General features: G+C 41.2%; 2 protein-coding genes across 4 annotated transcripts; one reads left to right on the top strand and one right to left on the bottom strand.

The window, feature by feature from the left end:
* The first annotated feature begins 3284 nt into the window (after positions 1-3284).
* mthfsd (methenyltetrahydrofolate synthetase domain containing) lies at positions 3285-14387 on the top strand. 3 transcript variants are annotated; one of them, XM_061665923.1, is made up of 8 exons: positions 3285-3430; positions 3529-3632; positions 3941-4054; positions 5068-5181; positions 5266-5356; positions 8134-8246; positions 10448-10573; positions 12629-14387. In XM_061665923.1, exons 1-8 carry the CDS (start codon positions 3403-3405, stop codon positions 13358-13360), a joined length of 1422 nt encoding a protein of 473 aa, XP_061521907.1. In that variant the 5' UTR covers positions 3285-3402; the 3' UTR covers positions 13361-14387. The 3 variants fall into 3 exon arrangements, with proteins under 3 accessions (XP_061521907.1, XP_061521898.1, XP_061521916.1); XM_061665914.1 differs by lacking the exon at positions 3941-4054 and adding an exon at positions 4108-4221; XM_061665932.1 differs by lacking the exons at positions 3285-3430; positions 3529-3632 and having other exon boundaries at positions 3639-4054.
* Positions 14388-15705: 1318 nt separating this feature from the next.
* On the bottom strand, positions 15706-19382 carry foxf1 (forkhead box F1). The gene is made up of 2 exons (XM_061701172.1): positions 18079-19382; positions 15706-17195 (listed from the first exon to the last, which is right to left on the bottom strand). Exons 1-2 carry the CDS (start codon positions 19046-19048, stop codon positions 17032-17034), a joined length of 1134 nt encoding a protein of 377 aa, XP_061557156.1. The 5' UTR covers positions 19049-19382; the 3' UTR covers positions 15706-17031.
* Between the last annotated feature and the right edge of the window lie 335 nt (positions 19383-19717).

Here is a 19717-nt window from a genome sequence, read left to right on the forward strand (position 1 = left end):
ATAGAAAAGCAGGGCGAATGATGATAGGTACACCAGCACCATAGAAGCTGTAGCAAGTCTGATGTGTGACATAACCATCCGTTGTTTTCTTTCAATGAATTAAATTGAAATGTATTTTATCCTATGATATAATATGGGGGGGACACACCACACTACTGCCCTTTTGTAATTTGATGTAGAGGCCCAATGCCACACCTTGGCTGAACAAATGATGCTCTGAGGGAATTTGCTGGTAGAGGTTACCCTCTTGTGGCCAAAACGTGAGTTTGCAAGTTGTCACGTTGAATTTACCATTTAGCTCAGACATGTGGCGAGAGTGAGAAAAACATACCGAGAAAGATAATTGAAAATGTCATCGTGAATATTCTGGCCGCAGTAAATGTATACTTAAGTACAAAAGTAAGAGTAAACATTTATTTTCACTGTCAATTCTATGCAATACACCTGCGTTGATAAAACACAGGCACAACTACAAAAATTACTTTTGTGCAAGCAAAACAGTTTCCCTATTTTATTAACTTACGTATAGTGCTCAAACTGGGAAAAACAACAAATAAAGTTTGTTTTTGTTCTTTTTTTTTTAACCAAGCGCTGCCTAGTTTTGGCACAGCTTCTGCTATCAAAACAATGCATTCCCCTAGACCAGGGGTGCCCAAACTTTTTGGCTCAGGGGCCACATTGCCGTAAAAAATGGTCATGCGGGCCAGCATTAATTTTACATGCTACCGACGAGGGGCATGCTTTTTTTGTATTTTTATTTTACTATGCTGTCTGCTGCTAGGTAGATCTTATAACTGCCTGACCTGGATAAATGAAGGTTAGAATAAAAATGAATGAAATGCAAAATAAAGTATTTGTATGAAATTTGACTCGAACTCAAACTTTATTCATCAGAATCAACAAACAACATGTTTGCATTAATGTGAAGGGTGATACTGAGATCTTGACTTCAGTAAATGGGGCAGGTCTGGCTCAAAAGCGGTGGTTTTAATGCGCGAGATATCACGCAGGTGGGAGTCACTTAGTCGTGTCCTCACGCGGTTCTTATTCATGTTCATGACTGAGAATGTCTTCTCACACAAGTATGTCGAGCCAAACAAGCTCAACATTTTCTTAGCAAATGTACGAATCTCTTGGAACCTGTCTTTATCCAGCTGCTGGTAAAAGTTGACAAGAGGGAGTCGTTGGTACCGGCTGCGACACTCTGTGTCGCACTGCAGCTCAATGAGCTCCAGCTGCAGGTGGGCTGGAACGTCACTGAGATCCGCGGAAACGGTTTGGCACATAGAACGTTTTGGTGAATAATACAATGGAGTTTTGTAGCTTTACCTCCTTCTTCGCTTACTTTGTTAGACACTAGGGTCGATAATCCACTGTGCTCGCCAACCATGGCAGGTGCGCCATCCATAATAATCCCCGTGATTTTAATTCCACTTTCATTTTATGTCATGTACGACGGAACAAACAAAAGCAAATAAATCTTTCCCTCTTGTTTGGTCCTTAAGGCTCGGGAGGTCAAGTCGCTCTTCACGCACGTTCATTTCACTGTCCACTCCTCTCAAAAAAATCAGTAACTGAGCGCTGTCGGATGCATCCGTGCTTTCGTCACAGGCTCACGAAAAAAATTCAAACTCCACTCCTTTTGCGTCCAACTGTCTCTTAATATCAGAAGAAACTTCTTCGCTCCTTCGTGACACAGTGCTACGAGCCAGGAAAACATTGGCGAACTGTTGCTTTTTCTCAGGACAAATGTTCTCCACCATTTTCATCACAGAGTCTTGAATAAATTCACCCTCAGTAAAAGGTTTGCAGTGCTTGGCAATCAGCGTTGCCACCTCATAGCTTGCCTTTGTTGCATTTTCATTCGACTCATTGGCTCTTGTGAAAGTGTTGCTGTGCCGTTAAACCAGCTTCCAGTTGCTTCCATTTTTCACTGCGTTCGTTCCCAGTTAGCTTGTCGTAATTAGCATGTTCCGTCTGGTCGTGCCTCTTTATATTGAACTCCTTGAACACAGCCACAGTCTCTTGGCAAATTAGGCAGACGCAGTTGTTTCTAAACTCAGGGAAAAAATATTCAGACTTCCATTTGTCCTGGAAACGTCGGCCCTCGCTGTCAACTTTCCTTTTCTTACTTCCAGTTGCCATTTTAGAAATGGGCAAAAAACAGATCATGCGCAAAACGGCCCCGTGAGAGTTCAGCCACAAGTTTACTGCCATCCTGTGGTGAAATATAAAATTGCGCGTGTATTTTGTACTGCCGGGCCACATATTATTGGTTTTATGACAGAGGCTTCGGGCCAGTGGAAATATGAACACGGGCCGGATTTGGCCCGGGGGCCGGACTTTGGGCACGTCTGCCCTAGACAAACATGTATATCTATCTACCTATGGTTTGTTGAAAATGTTTATATCTCGACCTAAGACTTATTGATTACACTCTTGCATTTAGTTAAATCACACGTAGTATGCAAGTTGCCTCTTGCTGTGCCTTACCCCTGACGTGGATTTTGGCCTGTTTTACTGCCGCTTCTCCTCTCTCCACCAGGGGCGTCGGCCTGCCGTACTTCATCTCATTACATTGACTCCTATGCTGTTTTAATTAACACTGTACAGCAACATACTATATGTGGAAAACGATGTTGTCCACTCAGCATTCATTGCAACCTCGTTGTCGTGGGAGGGTCATCCTTGTAACAGTGGTTCCTTCTCATGGTTATTTTCTTTCCACAAATGGGGGTTTGATTTTGTTCCTTGCCCGTGTGGTGTTGTTGTTTTTTTAAATCAGGGGATGTCGCCAATCTTTGTCAGCTGTGGGCCTGTGCAGCCCATTGTGACTCTTTTGTGATGTACAAATAAACTTAACTTGCCAGTGCGAGGAGCAGGTTATCCGAAAGCAAAGTTCTATTAAAAAAAAAAAAAACATCATAGACGACGAATATCAAAAGTTAGTCAGGGTTTTTAAATGAGGCCATCTAAATGATTGTGGATTCTTACTTGCTGTAAACGTCTTCCCGTAAAACTTTTGAAAACCGCGATGACCATATATGGACAAGGCTGCAGTTCTAAATGCAGGAGCAATGGAGTATTCCTTGTCAACGAGCATATAATATGCTCTTTGAAGTACGCACAACTAATATAAATCGATGCTGGTTAAACCATTGTATGCTTTATAATATCCTTAAATATGTTGTATTAACGACGGTTGCGTATTGTTCGAGGGCCACTATGATTGTGTGAGCATTTTCGCCTTTTGAAAGGTTTGACCCTCCCGCGTCGCCGTACACAGCATCAACATTGTCACGCAGCTGTCGCTGTCGTTTTACGTTACTTGCAGATATCACGTGTAAGCTCTTACTTCGAAAAATAACGTCCAGAAAATTATTATTTCCATCGCACAACATCATGGAGCCCCTCGTGAAAATCAATCCAGGTAGGTTCAATGCGAAAATGAATCCGAGGCCGTCGCTCTCGCAACCTGTTAGCAAATACCGTCATGTAGCTCGCTACTTTCTTTTCCCCCACCTGCAGGCGTAACAAAATGGGACATTCGTCAAAAGATTTGGGACTACATCGAAGACAAGAATCTGGCTAATTTCCCAAGGCCCGTCCACAACAGAATCCCAAATTTTAAGGCAGGTTTTTAAACTCCCGACAGGTTTAAGAACCAACGTGTCTCCCGTGGGGAAAAAAAACAACGTTGTCACATGCTGCTAATCTGACTGCTACTGTTTGTTAATCTTCTTATTGTGAAATGTATCTGCTTGAATCTTCAGACTCAAGCAACCTGAAGTCAATATCTCAGCAAGTGTAGACTTGAATTATTTGAGACGCTAAATTCCTGTGTGCTCCGCTCTCTGCTGAAGTCATGATACCAGTGGATCAGATCAACTCGGCAGTGTTTGCTACAGTATTTGTCCTGTCCTTGTATTTTCCTGGCCAGAGTGCAGTCGAAGCGTGCAACAGGCTCACGGTCCTGCAGGAGTTCAAGTGCAGCCAGACAATCAAAATAAACCCAGACAGACCTCAGCAGCATGCTCGCTTTATCACACTGGAAGTAAGTTGACGAGTTCCGTAATCCGAAGCTACGCTTTGTTGTTTTCCAACCAGGGGGCTTTCACCGCCTGCCCCAAGGTGTCTGAGCTGGAAGTGTTTACCCAGACAACTGAGGTCAAGGTGGATCCCGATAAACCTCTCGAGGGGGCTCGACTAGCAGTGCTGCAGGTGGACACGCGCACACCAATGCACAGAAATGACCCCCGCAGGCTGTTACAGACATCAATTATGCCTGACATTCTGTTGTGTTGGCCTCAGATCTGTTCACATTAAGAATGAAATGATTGAAAGGAGAAACATTCAGTTTTTACTTTTGAGTTAACAGCTGTTATTAGTACATTTCAACGATCAAACACTGAATCCAAATTGAATGATGAATGGCAAATGTGAAAACTAATGCGATCTGTGTCACCGATATGCCTCACACCTTTCACCTTTTCACAAAAAAAAAAAAAAAAAGCAACGTGTCCTAAATTGATTCATTGATGCTCGCTAGCGTGTTGTATTTTTTTTTTTTGCCAAAATGTTTGGTGGAATTCTTAAGCAATAACAGGCACATTTGTTTGTAGAGCTTCTGTATATTGGGTGAATTATTTTTTTATATATTTACCAGCAAAGTAGAAGTGCAATGAAAATCCCTAGGTGCACAGCCGCCTCACAGTTTCGAGGTCGGGGGTTTGAATCCGGGGTTCAGCCTTCCTGTGTGGCCTTTGCATCTTCTCCCCGTGCTTGTGTGAGCTCTCTCCGTGTACTCCGGCTTCCTCCCGCATCCCAAAAATATGTATGTTAGGCTGATTGAACACTAAATTGTCCTTAGGTGTGAGTGCTTGTTTGTCTGTGTGGCCTGTGATTGGATGGTGCAACCTTAGTGAGTACGAGCAGTGTAATAAATAGATCAATGGATTAATACCTTAATTGGTATAATTCAATATTGCTGTACTGCATTGTAACATTCTTCACTCCGTTCAATGCGAGTGGCAGATAATGTTTCATTCTGTTTATTTCTTTTAACAGGCACACAAAACTTTATTGGTTCCAACTCCTCGTCTTCGTTCTGGCCTTTTTAACAAGATAGTCCCCCCACAGGGAGCCAACAAAGAACAGCTGCGTGCATGCGCTTCCTCTCAGGTTTGCGCCTCATATGTTACATTTTCACCCAGTTACCTCATAATCACCCCGTTAAGCCAAAATCGAAGTGTTTCCCACCTGCAGGGCGTGAAAGAGTTCAGCGTGCCAATCGGCCTGGATGCCAAAGTCAAGGTCGACCTTGTGGTTGTTGGCTCTGTGGCTGTGTCAGAGAAAGGTGAGGAAGTACATGTTTATTATGGTGTTTTAGAATCACTGTGTGAAGGGAGTAAGGATAATTCTCAGGAAGTATTAAGTTTTTAATAGGTGTGCACTAAACGGGTAATTGAGAGCTTGACTCACAACTGAAATGTTTGACATCCCCGTGCATTGCGCTCTAGTATTCAGTGTTGATGTAATTCGCATTGAGTCTATATCTATTGCAATTGGTGAACCCTGAAGGAAATATTTTAACAGAAATTGGGAGCACTATTGGAGATTTGATTTTAGGGCTATCGTGTTGTGTGATCGGCATACTGTGTACATTGTAGCTCCACCTAAAGACAAAGAAATTTGAGTCGGAACAGACATGAGAATTGGTGCGGATTTGTTTAATCGGATCAATTCAAAGCAGACAAAGCCACATGGTTTTCATTGAAGCAGTACTTGCACTGGGTTTAGCTGAAGTTTGTTACCCGATATTTTCATTATTCTAAAACTGCGTTGCAACCTCACCATCAAAATCATTGTGATAAGATTATCTGCTTTTGTTTCCCGCTTCAAAACCCCATGAAAAAAAATCAATGGCGGGTTTGCTGTCATTTTAGTTATATGTTCATGTTTAGTGTGTATTGTTACCTTAACATAACAGTGCCCTTGTAATTATGCAGTGGTGCCTTGCGATACGAGTGACCCACCTAACAGTCTTTCAAGATGGCATCCGTCATTCAGCTGCTTTTTTACATGTGATCAGAAATGAGAGATAACGAGTGTTGTCAACTCAACTGACTTCACAATATGCAGCAGTTTAGCAGATAATAAACAATTCTTCCCCCCAAAAAATCTTCAAGCTGTTTAATGCCACTCCCAGTTGAAGTTTACTCTAAACTAAACATAAAACAAAGAGGATTACATATTGTATATTTAAAACAATGACATAGCTTTGCGTCCGCTTAGCTTAATGCTAAAAAAAACAATAAAAAAACGTCATAGACGGGATAACGGATAGCATCTATGTGGTGGTGTTAGAATCAGTGTTGTAGCAGAACGAGTTCAATGAACAAAAGTTCATGAACGAGTTCATATTTTGGGTGACCATGAACTGAATTGATTTCATTTCTGGCTGAAGAGCGTTATTGTGGTTAATTCTGGCTCCTGTGAATGGTTTTTGAACTACAGTTCATTTTCATTTAAGAGTGCCAGGTTTTGTTAGGGACTTAAGGACAAAACCCGTCTGAACACACCACATACGAGCCTTCATACGTCGGTAGATAAATGCTATATTTAGCAACCGATTTCAGTGCGGCAGCCATTCATGTTTCCATGCGTGAGGTGCATTTAGGGACAGGCTGTAAATGGGATTTAATGTGTTCTTTGGTTCTTTTGTAATACGGTACATAATTGTGAAAATTATTATTTGTAGCAGAATGCTTCAATTAAAACACTGCACAATCACACTCTCATAATCTGGAATTTATTTTGTTTTGTAATATAAGAATAAATGAGATTAAATATTTAGTTAATGTAACAGTGGGGAAATGAAATGTCATGTTTTGAGGGTAATAGCCCGTCAACAACATTTTAGCAACAAGCTCTTTTAGACAGTGATACAACACCTCAATTGAACTGAAGTCATCTGGAGACACTGCTAGATATAACTGTGTGTCATCTGCAAAGCTATGATAGTCCAAATTAAAGTTCTGAAGAATGTGACCCAAGGGTAGCATACACAGGCTGAACAGGAGGTATCCAAGAACTGACCCTTGAGGGACCCCATAGGCCATTGCCATTTGATGAGATTGGACACTTCCAGTGGTTACAAAATAACAAATTTTCCTCCAGGTAGTACCTGGACCATTTAGTCTTACCAACGTTTCCAACCTGTTCAGCAGTATATTATGATCTACCGTATCAAAAGCCGCACTGAGATCCAACAAGACCAGAATTGACACCTTTCCGGAGTCAGTTCCGGATTCAACCTTATATCTTTTAGCACTTTGATAAAAGCAGATTCCACCGTACATTTTTTTAGAAGAGGCTTAATGGCAGCTAGTTTAAGAGCTTTAGGAAACTCGCCTGACTGAAGTGAGCAATTGATTATTTGCTGCAAATCAGCTAGCACAGACTTCGTAATAGCGTTGAAAAAGTCAGATGGTATTGAGTCAAGACAGCTCGTTGATGGTTTCAGCTGCTGAACCGTTTTCGCTACAGTTTTTTGGTCACCTGTATCAATTTCTGACATGGTAATAAAGTTTTTCCTGGGTGGCTTCAGATGTAGTATAATTGTATCATTTTGCTGATATTTAACCTGATGGATTGTATTTTTTCACAAAAATAAGTAAATTCATTGCGTTTATCTGTTGTTAGGAGTTCTGGATCTATCTGATTCAGGGGTTGGGGGGGTTGTGAGCTTGTCAACCACAGCAAACAGAGTGCGAGTATTGTTGAAATTGTTGAATTAATCATAACTCTTTTGCTGTACCTTGAGCTTATGTATTATTTTCCAGAACCTCCACTTATGAGTTTGCTTTTATTTCGTCCCTAAAAAATACATCTCTTCATAATTTTGCCATTTTCTTAGGCATGAATACCTATTCTTGCTGTTCTTAGCAGAAAACTGAACAGGTCTACCTGATGCTCGGAAAACATCCTAGTACTTCTAAGTTCCTTTTTGGAGTGATACCAGCTTTACTACTCCAGCATTGGGGCTGACTCAAAACGTAAACCGTTGGAGTAATTTGTCTGTGAATCCCATCATGCAAAACAGCTTTTAAAATGTTCATCTGCCTTTTCCAGGTTTCCGCATTGGAAAAGGAGAGGGCTTTGCTGACCTGGAGTACGCAATGATGGCCTCAATGGGAGCTGTGGACGAGTCCACTGTTGTGGTCACTGTTGTCCATGACTGTCAGGTTTGTTTCTTTTGACATTTGGAAAAATAAAAAATAAAAAAATAAAAAACTCATAAAGGTGTCATTTTCACCAACACAAATTAGAAACTTCAGGTGGACCCAATGTTGTGGCTCAATTTTTCGCAAGTACCATAAATAAATGCTTGTACTTCCACTTGTTTAAATACATCCAAATGTGTCACCATATTCTGTCCCACCTTTTCTAATATGATTTGATGAATGAATTTGTAAACTTTCAAAATAGCATCAACCATGAATTTATTCTTAACTTAGTGTATTTGTAAAACAAACAAACAAACAAACATAAAAACAAGCAAAAACTATACCATTCTATAGTTGACCAACACAACATTTGATATAGCCAACAAATAAACAACTCTTTGTTGAAGGCCAGGCCTAAATATTATGATGAATTGATATGAACAAATCTTCATTTTACCAGTGAATTGGAAAAAGAAAAACCTTAAATGACAGTAGAATATTGGCTTATTGATTTAACTTTATGCCTGATAAAAATGTAACACTGTATAATGATGCTCTTGCCAGAAGCAGTAGCACTGTTGTCAGTGTCAGCCAAGTATACAGATAAAGTGACACTTTTCATCACCAAGGTGTGAGTATAAAAGCGGTTCAAATTGTAAACTATATTAAATGTTGATTAATGTTCTTATCAATTACAGTAAAAATGTTTCATTGATTCACTTATTTGATCATTCTCAAGAAGGATCTTAAGGACTTAATATAGAATTTTCTCAAATTCAAACTTTTTAGTTGAAGATGAACATTAATATTCCTAAATCCTTGGTGGGAAATATTAGTCGGCTAATTTGTAATAGATTTCAAAAGCAGGACAAAGTGGTCTTAATTATATAAGGCAGGCGGGGTCCTGACTATGTTTGCCGTCGATCCCCAAATGACTAGCTAGCTACATACGGGCCTGCTTTGAGAAGAACACATTACCCGCCAACACTTCAGACGTACATGGTGGTAATAAATATGCATGCTTCAATTCGGCGCCAAGTGGCATCGGGTTTTGTCTTTGCCGATGCGCCGCTCCCCGCAGCTGGGAAAGCCCGTGAGCCCGACTGCTTAGCCAGCAGCGGCTGAACGGTGGATTGAAGTAGTTTACGAAGCAGAGGAAAAAGTCAACCACCAACACAGTTCGCACACGGCAGAATGAGCGCTCTCACTTTAACTTTTAGGCCCGTTTCAATTAGCCAATGGCGAGGTGGCGAATGGGTAGCGCAAACCCTGATTTCGATGTAACGATATCTGTACCTCACGGCTCGGTTTTATCATGGTATTGATCTCTAATCTAAGACTAAAGGAATTGCGGCAAGCGTCATTTTACAGATGGGCCAAAGAGAGTGTTCCTTTTGTCAGATTTTGTTTCTTTCTTTGTTTTTGTTGACAAAAATCCTTAGCTCAAAGCTGAAAATACCATTGATGATGAGTTCACGAAAATTAGCATTGAACTCACACAATTTATCTGTCTCAAAATAGTGAATAATGGTACATAAACGCTGTATAACCACATACAAACAGGCAATATAACAATACTCTCTTGCGTATATTATTTTTACTCTGTGAAAAACGAGGTATAAAAGTTTTCGACCGGAACTACTTTTATTTATTTACTTATACAAGTGTGTAGCTCTTTGTGTGTCACACCGCCCCTCAGAGGCCAAGATGTGCACAGCAGGAGTAACGATTGTCAATAAAATTAAACCGGTTGTATCAAGAAGTTCAGGTGTGTTGCCCCACATGTGGAGAAAGCAAAAAATGCATATGTTAAGCAGTTGTTATTTTGCCATTTGAATAAATATTTTTATTATTGGTTTTATTGAAGTTATTTTTCATGATTTCCAAATATATATATATATATATATATATATATATATATATATTGTATTCAATTGTAATACATTCTCCATTTTAAAGTTACTTTAACTCATTGATTAATAATAAATCGGACAGTTTTTCCTCATTCCTGCTGTTGCTGATTATTGTTCTCTGTTTGAGTAATATCACGTCATCAAGCCTTTTCTAACATTCCATACTACAAAATAATTAAAGTATGTATGATGATTCAAAATTCAAGGCTGCAATATCGGTATGGGATCGGAAGTGAAAATGTCGGCTCGGGGCATCCCTATTTAATACCACAATCTCGTGAATATTGTGGCATATTTCGTCTTCAGGTGGTGGACATTCCCGAAGAGCTCATGGAAAAACATGACCTGACAGTGGACTACATACTCACACCAAGCAGAGTCATTAAGACAAACTGCCCGTCTCCCAAGCCACAAGGAATCATCTGGACCAAGGTAAAGGATTCAGTGCCAATTTATACAAGTTATACAGACTTTTGTAATATTGACGTTAAACAGCAAAACCAATTTATACAAGTTACAGTATTTTGTAATAATGACATTAAGCCGAAAAAAAAAAATGGAAACAGCTCCATTACAGGTTAAAATGGATATTTATGGAATTAAATCCATCGGACATTAAGCATTTCAATTTCAAAACATTTATTATTCAATATTATGTTCTCGATATAGTTCAGGGGGAAATTTCTCCAGAATTTTTTGCTCACTTTTCAGAGCAACACTGCCCTCCACAGGCTTGTTGTTTCCACACCTTGTTCAAAAACTAAAACAAAACAAACAAACAAAAAAGAACCAAAATAATATAGGATTTAATATAAAAATAAATAAAATAAAAAACATTTGTAATCTGTAGGTATAACAGTTTAGAATTTAACTGGGAAGACTTTGGACAAGATGTTGGAGTTTGTGGGAATTTGTCCATTTATCTAGAACATTTGTGAGTTAAGAGGTGTCTGACGGTGGACCTGAGAGAGGGTCTCAGTCACAATAGCTGTTCTGAAAATGTTTCATGTAGTTGAGGACCAAACTCATTTTAGCATGCATTTCATGATTTTGGAGGGGTGTCTTCATGCTTTTGACATGTATATTGTCTGTATTTTAAATTTCAGAGAGACGGCCCATTTTGTTTTTTTCTTCGCCCTGTGATAATTTATCTCGCATTAGACACGATCACGGCGTTTGTCTTAAACAGTTTGTGTGCAAACCTCTGGGCTACTCAAGACACTTGTACGTAAACAGGACCCGCTGACCTCACTGGCAGGAAGGCCATGTGTGATCATCAAAGCGTCGTCTGCGCGGGCTCCACAGAGGCAGGGGTTGTGGGGGGCGAGGGTGTTGTCAGGTCAAACAGGCCACTGTAAAAACAATAGCCTTGTATATTCTCGTCTGGACCGGTCAGCATCAAAGGCTGCCAAACACACTCCAAGATGTAACAAATCAAGACTTCGGTCTTATTTTTAACTGCTTGGGAAGTGAACTGTCCTGCTGCTACAAAGGGACGTAATTGTTATTATGACACGGGTTTTAGTCATATGATATGGGGCACATAATTTGTTGGTTTTCTTTCATTTTTTTAACTTGCTGACGTGATGTTTTGGCTCAAACTATTCGATTCGCAAACTAGTGGTATACGGGCTCCCTATAGCTGTAAATGAAAGGATCACCGCCTAAGTACAGTTTAGTTGTATTTAACTTTAAAGTTTATTCCATTTGGAATTAATATTTTCAAATTGTACTTTATTAATTATTTATAAAATTAAATATATTAATATTGAATCATCAAGTATTTTTCCTTTTTCTCTTCCTATATATTTAAGTGCAGTGTTAATGTTTAAACTATTCCTAATATTACAGTGGCTCACAATAATAGTACGTACACGTTTTAGGACTAAAACGTATTTCTTGTTTTTTATGATCACTTAGACCAGGGGTCACAAACATGGTGTCCGTGGGCACCAGGTAGTCCCCAAGTACCACATGAGTAGCCCGCAGACCTGGTGTAGATATTTTTAAGAAGCAAACTATCTTTTGCTGTTTTGTTTTGGGTTTTTGGAAAATCACACTTGCATTGGCGAAAATGTCGAAATGACAACATTCGCAAAAAATAAAACCTCTAGTTCAAAGTTCAGTATTTTATCACATGTACAAACCAAAGCGTTCGTGGAGTTAATCTAGTAGGTGCAATGACGATGAGATGCTTCCCCCCCCCCCAAATAATTTGAGCAAAAAAAGTCTCTCTCAAACTGGCAACGCTTTGCGTTAATCAGCACCCAAGAAGTAGCTCTCAGTTTCAAAAAAGGTTGGTGACTCCTTACCTAGGCGTACTCTGCTACTGTATTTTAATATTGGTCATGATATTGGTACTTGGAGACGAGATGTATTTTTTAGGGAGTACTTTGTCTAATAAGTTTGAGAAGCCTTGCATGTATACAATATCATCCCCGCACCCTCTTTCCATACGACTGAGATTGCCGAGTTTTGTGTCCTCAGCTGGACACAGAAAAGCTGGAGAAGATCCCCATCCTGAAGAAGCTCCTGGCTCAGGAGGAGCAGGCAGGGAAGGACGTCACGTTGGGGGCGGGGCCTCCCTCAGCCGAGCCTCTTTCGCAAACCGGTGCCCCTAAAAAGCAAAGCAGGCGCAAGCCGAGACAAAAAGCGGCCCGTCAGGATGCCCAGGAAGAGTCCAAGGAGGAGAAAAGCGGGGAGCCACAACCGAACGCCAGACAGCGTCCGGCTCGAGTGAGGAAAGAAAGTAGAGGAAGTGAGGGAGAGGCCACCGAGAGCAGGAGAAGGAAGGGACAAAGTGGAAGGAATATAAAGGAGAAGAGTCCAGAAGAGACTGGTGGTGAAGTTGTGACCCAGAGTAAGATCCCTCCCAGTGTGACCACAGTATATCTGGGTGGGATCCCCACAGGGCTGCGCGTCAGCGAGCTGAAGACATCCCTCCGAGAGAGGGAGGTGGCCCCGCTGCGGCTCACCTGGCAGGGAGCGCAGCACCGCGCCTTCTTGGACTACAGCAACCCGGAGGCTGCCGAGAAGGCCCTGGAGGCTCTGCAGGGGCTGAGCCTGAATGGCCACAGTGTGCAGGCCGAGCTGGCCAAGAGCCAACGCCGCAGCAAGAGGCCCGGCCCGTCCAATAAGAAACCCAGACCGGCACCGCCACCGACATCTGACGCGGAAGCGGTGGATTCGAAGAGTGAAGTTCACGAGCAGACTGAGTAGTAAAAGCAGAATAACTGCACTAACCTTGAAATGCCTTATAACACTTGAATTTGGTTATATATATATATATATATATATATATATATATATCCAGATTGATTATAGTAGGGCCACAATTTTATATAATGTAACATCTAAATAAAATATGCAACAATAGCACATCTAAATGTGAAAATAATCTCTTTTTTTTGTGTGGTCTTTTTAGGAAAATAACTAAAATGCACAAGCAGCATGGTAGACTAGTATTGAGCACATCTGCCTCCCATTTGAGAGGTTCTCGGTTTGAATCTCAGCCAACGTGGCGTTGACTTGTTCTCTCTACGCTTTTGTTAGGTTTTCTCCGGGTGTTTTGGCTCCAAAAACATGTTAGGTGAATTAGGCTTTCCTTAACCGGTACCAAAAACCCTGCTGGTGGTCTCCACATGGCTACGGGCAAAGCATGTGCAGAACACCACCCTCATGTGGCCGGATTTTGCATGAACGCCTTCCACGCGTTTCTTCGCCCACTTTTCCAGCTCTCCTGTTTGGCCATCCTATGCAAGAGCTGTATCAGAAAATATGCCTTTACAAAGACACAAAAGCTCAGTTTGGATTGATAATTTTATATTCGTAATCTTCGTTGTAGTTTGCATTCAAATATTAGAAACCACTCTGTATACTGTCATGTAGTTTTACACCACTGCAAAATAGAGCCTCTAATTATTGATGTATGTTTATATAATTTTGATCCATTGTTAAATCATTGACTCTGGCAGGACATTAGTTTTATGTGAACATGATAGCGCTTTTTATTTCTTGATTTGGTCTCAGATTCATGCCTAATGTGGCCATTGTGTGTCATTATTAACCTTGTTTCTCACATTAATTGAATGCAAAAATACAATGTTGTATATCTGCAATGTAATTAAGAGAAGTAACAATAGAGTGACCACAGCTCATCTGCCTGAAGTGATTCAGTTAAATATAAATGACTATTATATCCCCAGTTCATAAGATACAATAAATTTTCTTGTATTGTTGGTTGAAATTGACTTCCCCCCCTCCCAGCCAAGCTGTCTATCGGATGAGTGTTAGTGTTCACCAAATTGATAACATTTTCGCAATGGAATGTAATTTTGCTATACCAAAGATTTTAAGTAATCTGCATAAAGTTGAATTGCATGGAAAACCGAAACTTGCCGGGTTCTTTTTACGCTGCATCCATCACGTTGCAATGAGCGAAACGTTATAGATCTTCAGCATAACTGACTATTAGTTTTGAAAATGTTCCGTTTCCCCCAACTCGTGAATTAGTATGGATATTTATTTAAAGTTTGTATTTATTTTACTGCCGCCTCGAATGCAACCGACGTAGAGGTCAGTCATCCAACAACACGCCTGCCACATCTGCCCTTGATCACAGCATCACGTCACTTTCTTGTTCTGTACAGACTGTGTACCTGCTTGTGTCTAGTACTCCACACGCACACATCCAGCAAGTCATGTCAGTCTGCACCCAGCAGCCTTCTTCGGGGCTTTTTATGGAGCTGGCACGCAGGCCCGCAAGCAGGTCAGGGGAGCAGCTGTGGTTAGTCATCTCTCTCTCTCTCTCTCTCTCTCTCCCGTTTGCCGTGCCACACCTCGGCCAATGTCATCAGTTTGAAGTGAATTGAGATTCCGCTGCTGCTCAGCCATATGTGCATATTCTCCACGGTGTAGCCAGCGTTGAGGTGCTGCCCGAGGTGCAAAGTGCATGTATGCTGACCCGCCTTGATTGCCTGGGTGCACATACAAGTGAGCATGAACATACTCCATGTAGATTCTTCCTACTGTGTTGCTTGCCCCCCACCTTGTTTTTTAAAAATTGTTTATTATTTATTTATTTACTTTTTCACGTTTTCCTCAAAAGATGTTGCCATAACTTGGAAGAAATGCACTTTTAAACTGTGTCCTTATTCCCTTTAATTAAAAATAGTCAGGTGTTGCTTTTCAGGTCAACTCGCTGGTTAAATTCCGCTCTTCCGGGCCACATTATTAGTTAACACCAAATGAAATGAAGTCCATAAAGTCACGCAAGGTCAAAGACAAACAAGTGAGTTAATCCATTTTCCGTTTTGATTTGACACGATCAAAGATGTATTCGTTGTTGTGGTTGCAGTTTACAGCACAGGGTAGAACCGCACTACATCATGTTTGAATATTTTCCTTTCTTTTATTTTGCTATTTAATCGGGACAAAAATATTAGGAACAGCTCTGCAGATGCAGTACAAATATACACTTTGAAACAATATCACAATAAAGGTTTTGTTTTTAAATGAAAAACCTCCGAAATTGTCAGTCCAAAAAAAAAAAAAAGGAGATTTATGTTATAAAGCATAATTTTTGATGCAGCATTTGTATTTGATTATATGTGTGTAACGCTTTCATACGTGTTTAGAAATGAATTTAGTAAAAAAAAAAAATATATATATATACATTTTATTTTATAATCCTTATCAAATACGGCAGTTGTGTTATATTTCATTTTAAAAGACATTTTAATTTAGAGAAGGATTTAGCTTCTTAACATGACAAACCACAAAATGTCTCTCAGTAATTATAGTTCATTGTGACACATTTTAAAGCAACATTTTTATTATTTATGTATTGCATTTGAAGGGTTTAGACAAAAATGTTTTGACACGTTTTCCTGACCTGTTCAAGAAATCCGACTGACATTAAAGTCCATCTAATTTGTTAAGTTTGTATTAATTTGCGTTTCTGTTAAACGAGCATAATCAGGGAAAAAATATCAAATCAAATGGTGATTTTCTCATTTTGTTTCAATTTGTTCGCGTGTTTTGAGTGTTCAACAAAAATCCAAGTGTATCCCTTTTGAGAATTTAGGTGTCTACAACCCAACAAATATTTTATTTCTTTCAGATTCTAATAAAGGCGACCCTCGTTAAATTCTCCAACAATATAGAACAGTATACAGTGCTGGCATTAATTCATGGTCTACATATCCTAACGACAGAAACGGTGCTTACAATATATCCTCCATTTTCATTTTAAAACAAATAACAAGCGTTCTGACAAATATTGCCAATAAAGTTATAACACCTCCTTGGCCAATTCGCCTGAAATTAAAAATATGCAGGCCTTCAGAATAAATAATAAAAAAAAAAAGTTGCGCTTATAGGCTATTCAAAAAGTGCCTTAATCATTTTTAGACAGTAAAAATTGGACATATCGAGTACAATGTCCACAAGAGTTCATGTCACTGGAAGTCCAACAAAATAGTGTAATATGCCAAAGAAAGAAAACACAGAAAATAGAGTAAGTGTGCCTTTTTTTCTTTTTCTTTTTTGTTCTTTTTTTTTTTTTTTTTTTTTTTTTTTAAACAAGGATGATGAAGAAGAAGAAAAACTGGACAAAAAAGTGTGAAATTGTAGTCCTCCGCGCTGCAGGACTTAGTACCCAAGGTCAGCAGACTGTCACCCCGCTGCTCCACGATGACTGCACGGAAAAGTTTGTATTATTATATATTATTATTATTATTATTATCATCACTACAGGGGTTGCTCTCGTGTGAGACGATAGAGGGGGAAGGAAAAAGTAGTCCGGCTAGTCTTTTTCGAGGCCTTCACATCCCCTCAGTGGTTTTCTTTTCCGTCTGGTTTCAGCCGAACCGAACCGAACCGAACCCGCATCACATGACGCACGGCTTGATGTCCTGGTAGGAGACCTGCTGGTGGTGGTAGTAGGAGCCGTTGCTCGGTGAGTGCATGGCCGCCGACGTCATGGCGTTGAAGGAGAACACGAACTCTTTCCGGTCACACATGCTCGGTGACTGCGAATGGTACCGAGGGATGCCTGCAAACACACACACATGCACGCGTTTACAAAAAAATGCTACAACATTTGTTTTTAATTCAGCTGTCTATAATCTAGCAAACCCTCTTGGGTATTGACTTGGGTATTTTTTATTATTTTTTTTTACATATTTTTAAAATTGTTCTCGTTCATTTTAAATTAGAATAAAAGTAATGGTCATAAATATCACAAATGGATAGTAAGCAAGAAATACCTCAAATAAGTCAAATAAAATGTCAATTAAATTGAAGGTGCGCACGTTTGACCTCTATGAGGCAATACATGCATCCCCCAATATTATTTTTGTTCCCCGTATTTAGATGGACCCGAAAAATATTCTTAATTGGCATCGGCCCGAATTGAAACATGTACTTCGCCAATACGTGCAAGTTCTCTTTTCAAATAATTACATGCTTTCTTTAGTGTGTGCGTGTGTGTGTGTGTGTGTGTGTTGTTTTTTTTTTTTTAAATGTATTAGATTGTTTAAAAAAGATGGCGGCTTAATTGGCATTGCGTTTCTAACCACGATATTATATATATATATATATATTTAATGTGTTCTTATATTCCATAGCTGCCTCAAGCGTCTATGATTAAAACTGCTTCTTTTTTTCTTCTTCATTATTTTAAATTTGACTCGGAGTCAAATATTCATTTTAAATTCCAGCGTTGAGGGTTATTTTTTTTTTTTTGCCACTCATCGTGAAATCAAGTACTTCCCATAAAGGCTTCCCATGCTTTGGCGTCAGGTCAGTGGAGCACTTCAACTTTCGCCCAACACTAATAATTATGTGGCTGCTCTTTGTTTTGATGTTTTTTTCCACCCCCCCCCACGCGATGATCTGCTTGAGTGTCGTCGTCGTTATCCTTAGTGGACGCCTACCTTGCAAGTCTGCGGCCGCGTGGCCGTTCTGGTGCAGGTAAGGCTGGTCCAGCGAGTGCGCGGTGGGCAGGCTGGGCTGCAGCGGGTTGGCGCCGGCGTTGCACGGGGACAACGGCTGCTGTTTGATGTAAGACGCTCCGTTATTGAGCGAGGCCGAAGCGGGCGCCGGAGCCCAGGCCGAAGCCGGGCCGGAGTAGACCGGGTGCGGCTCCATCACGCCGCCGCTGGCGAGCAGAGGCGAGGCGGAGTTGTCGTGGTGGGGGTAGCCCCCCTCGGCGGCGGAGGCGGCGCAGCTGCCCATGTACGAGTGGCCGCCGTTGGCCGACAAGTGCGTCATAGAATGGCCGGACAGAGCCATGCCGTCCATGTGTCCGTTCATCATCCCGATCCCGGCGTCCAGCGACAAGCTGTTGGGGGCGCACGACAGCCCCCCGCCGCTCCCCTGGAAGTTGTACGACTCTGGGATGTGGTTGAAGCCCAAGCCGTTCATCATGCTGTACATGGGCTTGAGCGCTTGGCACTTGCGCCTGAAGCCTCTGGGTCTCCTCCGGAAGGAGCCCTCCTCGAACATGAACTCACTCGCCGGGTCGATGGTCCAGTAGTGCCCCTTGCCCGGTCGTCCCAGCCCCTTGGGCAGCTTGATGAAGCACTCGTTGAGGGACAAGTTGTGGCGCACCGAGTTCTTCCAGCCCTGGTAGGAGCCCCGGAAGAAGGGGAAGCGGCTCTGCAGGAACTGGTAGATCTCGCTGAGGGTCAGCCGCTTGGTGGGAGAGCTCTGGATGGCCATGACGATGAGGGCGATGTAGGAGTAAGGGGGCTTCTCCGGCCGGCGGATTCCAGCGTTGGTCTTCTTGGCTTTGGCGCTGGACGAGGACGACGAGGAGGAGGAGGCGGTGTCCATCGCGGCGGTCTTGTCCTGAGCAGACATGGGGCCGCTCTGCGCTCGAGGCTGCTGGACTTCTGCCGTCATTAGTTAGACCGGACGGCGCGCTGCGGGTGGAAGAAGACTCAAATGTCTTCCGCCTCCGCACCTTCTTAGACGAGACGATGTCAACTCACCGGCATCCAGACGCCCAAATAAATACACAAATAATAAGAATAATTAAACCCCCAAAATATACCCCGAAATTGTTTTTTAACTCTCAATGCGGGGAGGTTCCTTGACAGAATAGCTCGTCCAAAAGTTTTGTTGTTGTTGTTTTTTTCTTTTTTTCTTTCTCCAAAGTGGGATGAGGAGTAAGTAGAACGGGAGCCGCTTTCCACTTCACTTGCTGTGTGTTGTCCTGCTGACTTTTTGACTTATCTGCTTCCATCAGCGCGATGGAAGCTGCATGTCTTGGCCATCCCGGGAAAAAAAAAAAAAAAAAAAAAAAAAAGTGGGACCCGCCCAGTTCCCCGCCTACCCCAGTGGTGGGCTGGAAATGCACATCTGGGTGCACTCACTTTTTACTTTGCATTTAAAAAAAAATATATATATATATATATATATATATATATATATATATTTTTTTTAACTTTCGTTGAAAAAGGTAATCTCTTCCATAGAACCTCAATAACTACTTCGATGACGCAGAATTGAAAATTGTGTTTTAAGTGCTTTCATCGATTTGTGCATTAACATCGAAGTTTTTTGAAATAT

This window comes from Phycodurus eques, chromosome 2 (assembly GCF_024500275.1).
Source record: "Phycodurus eques isolate BA_2022a chromosome 2, UOR_Pequ_1.1, whole genome shotgun sequence".
NCBI lineage: Eukaryota > Metazoa > Chordata > Actinopteri > Syngnathiformes > Syngnathidae > Phycodurus > Phycodurus eques.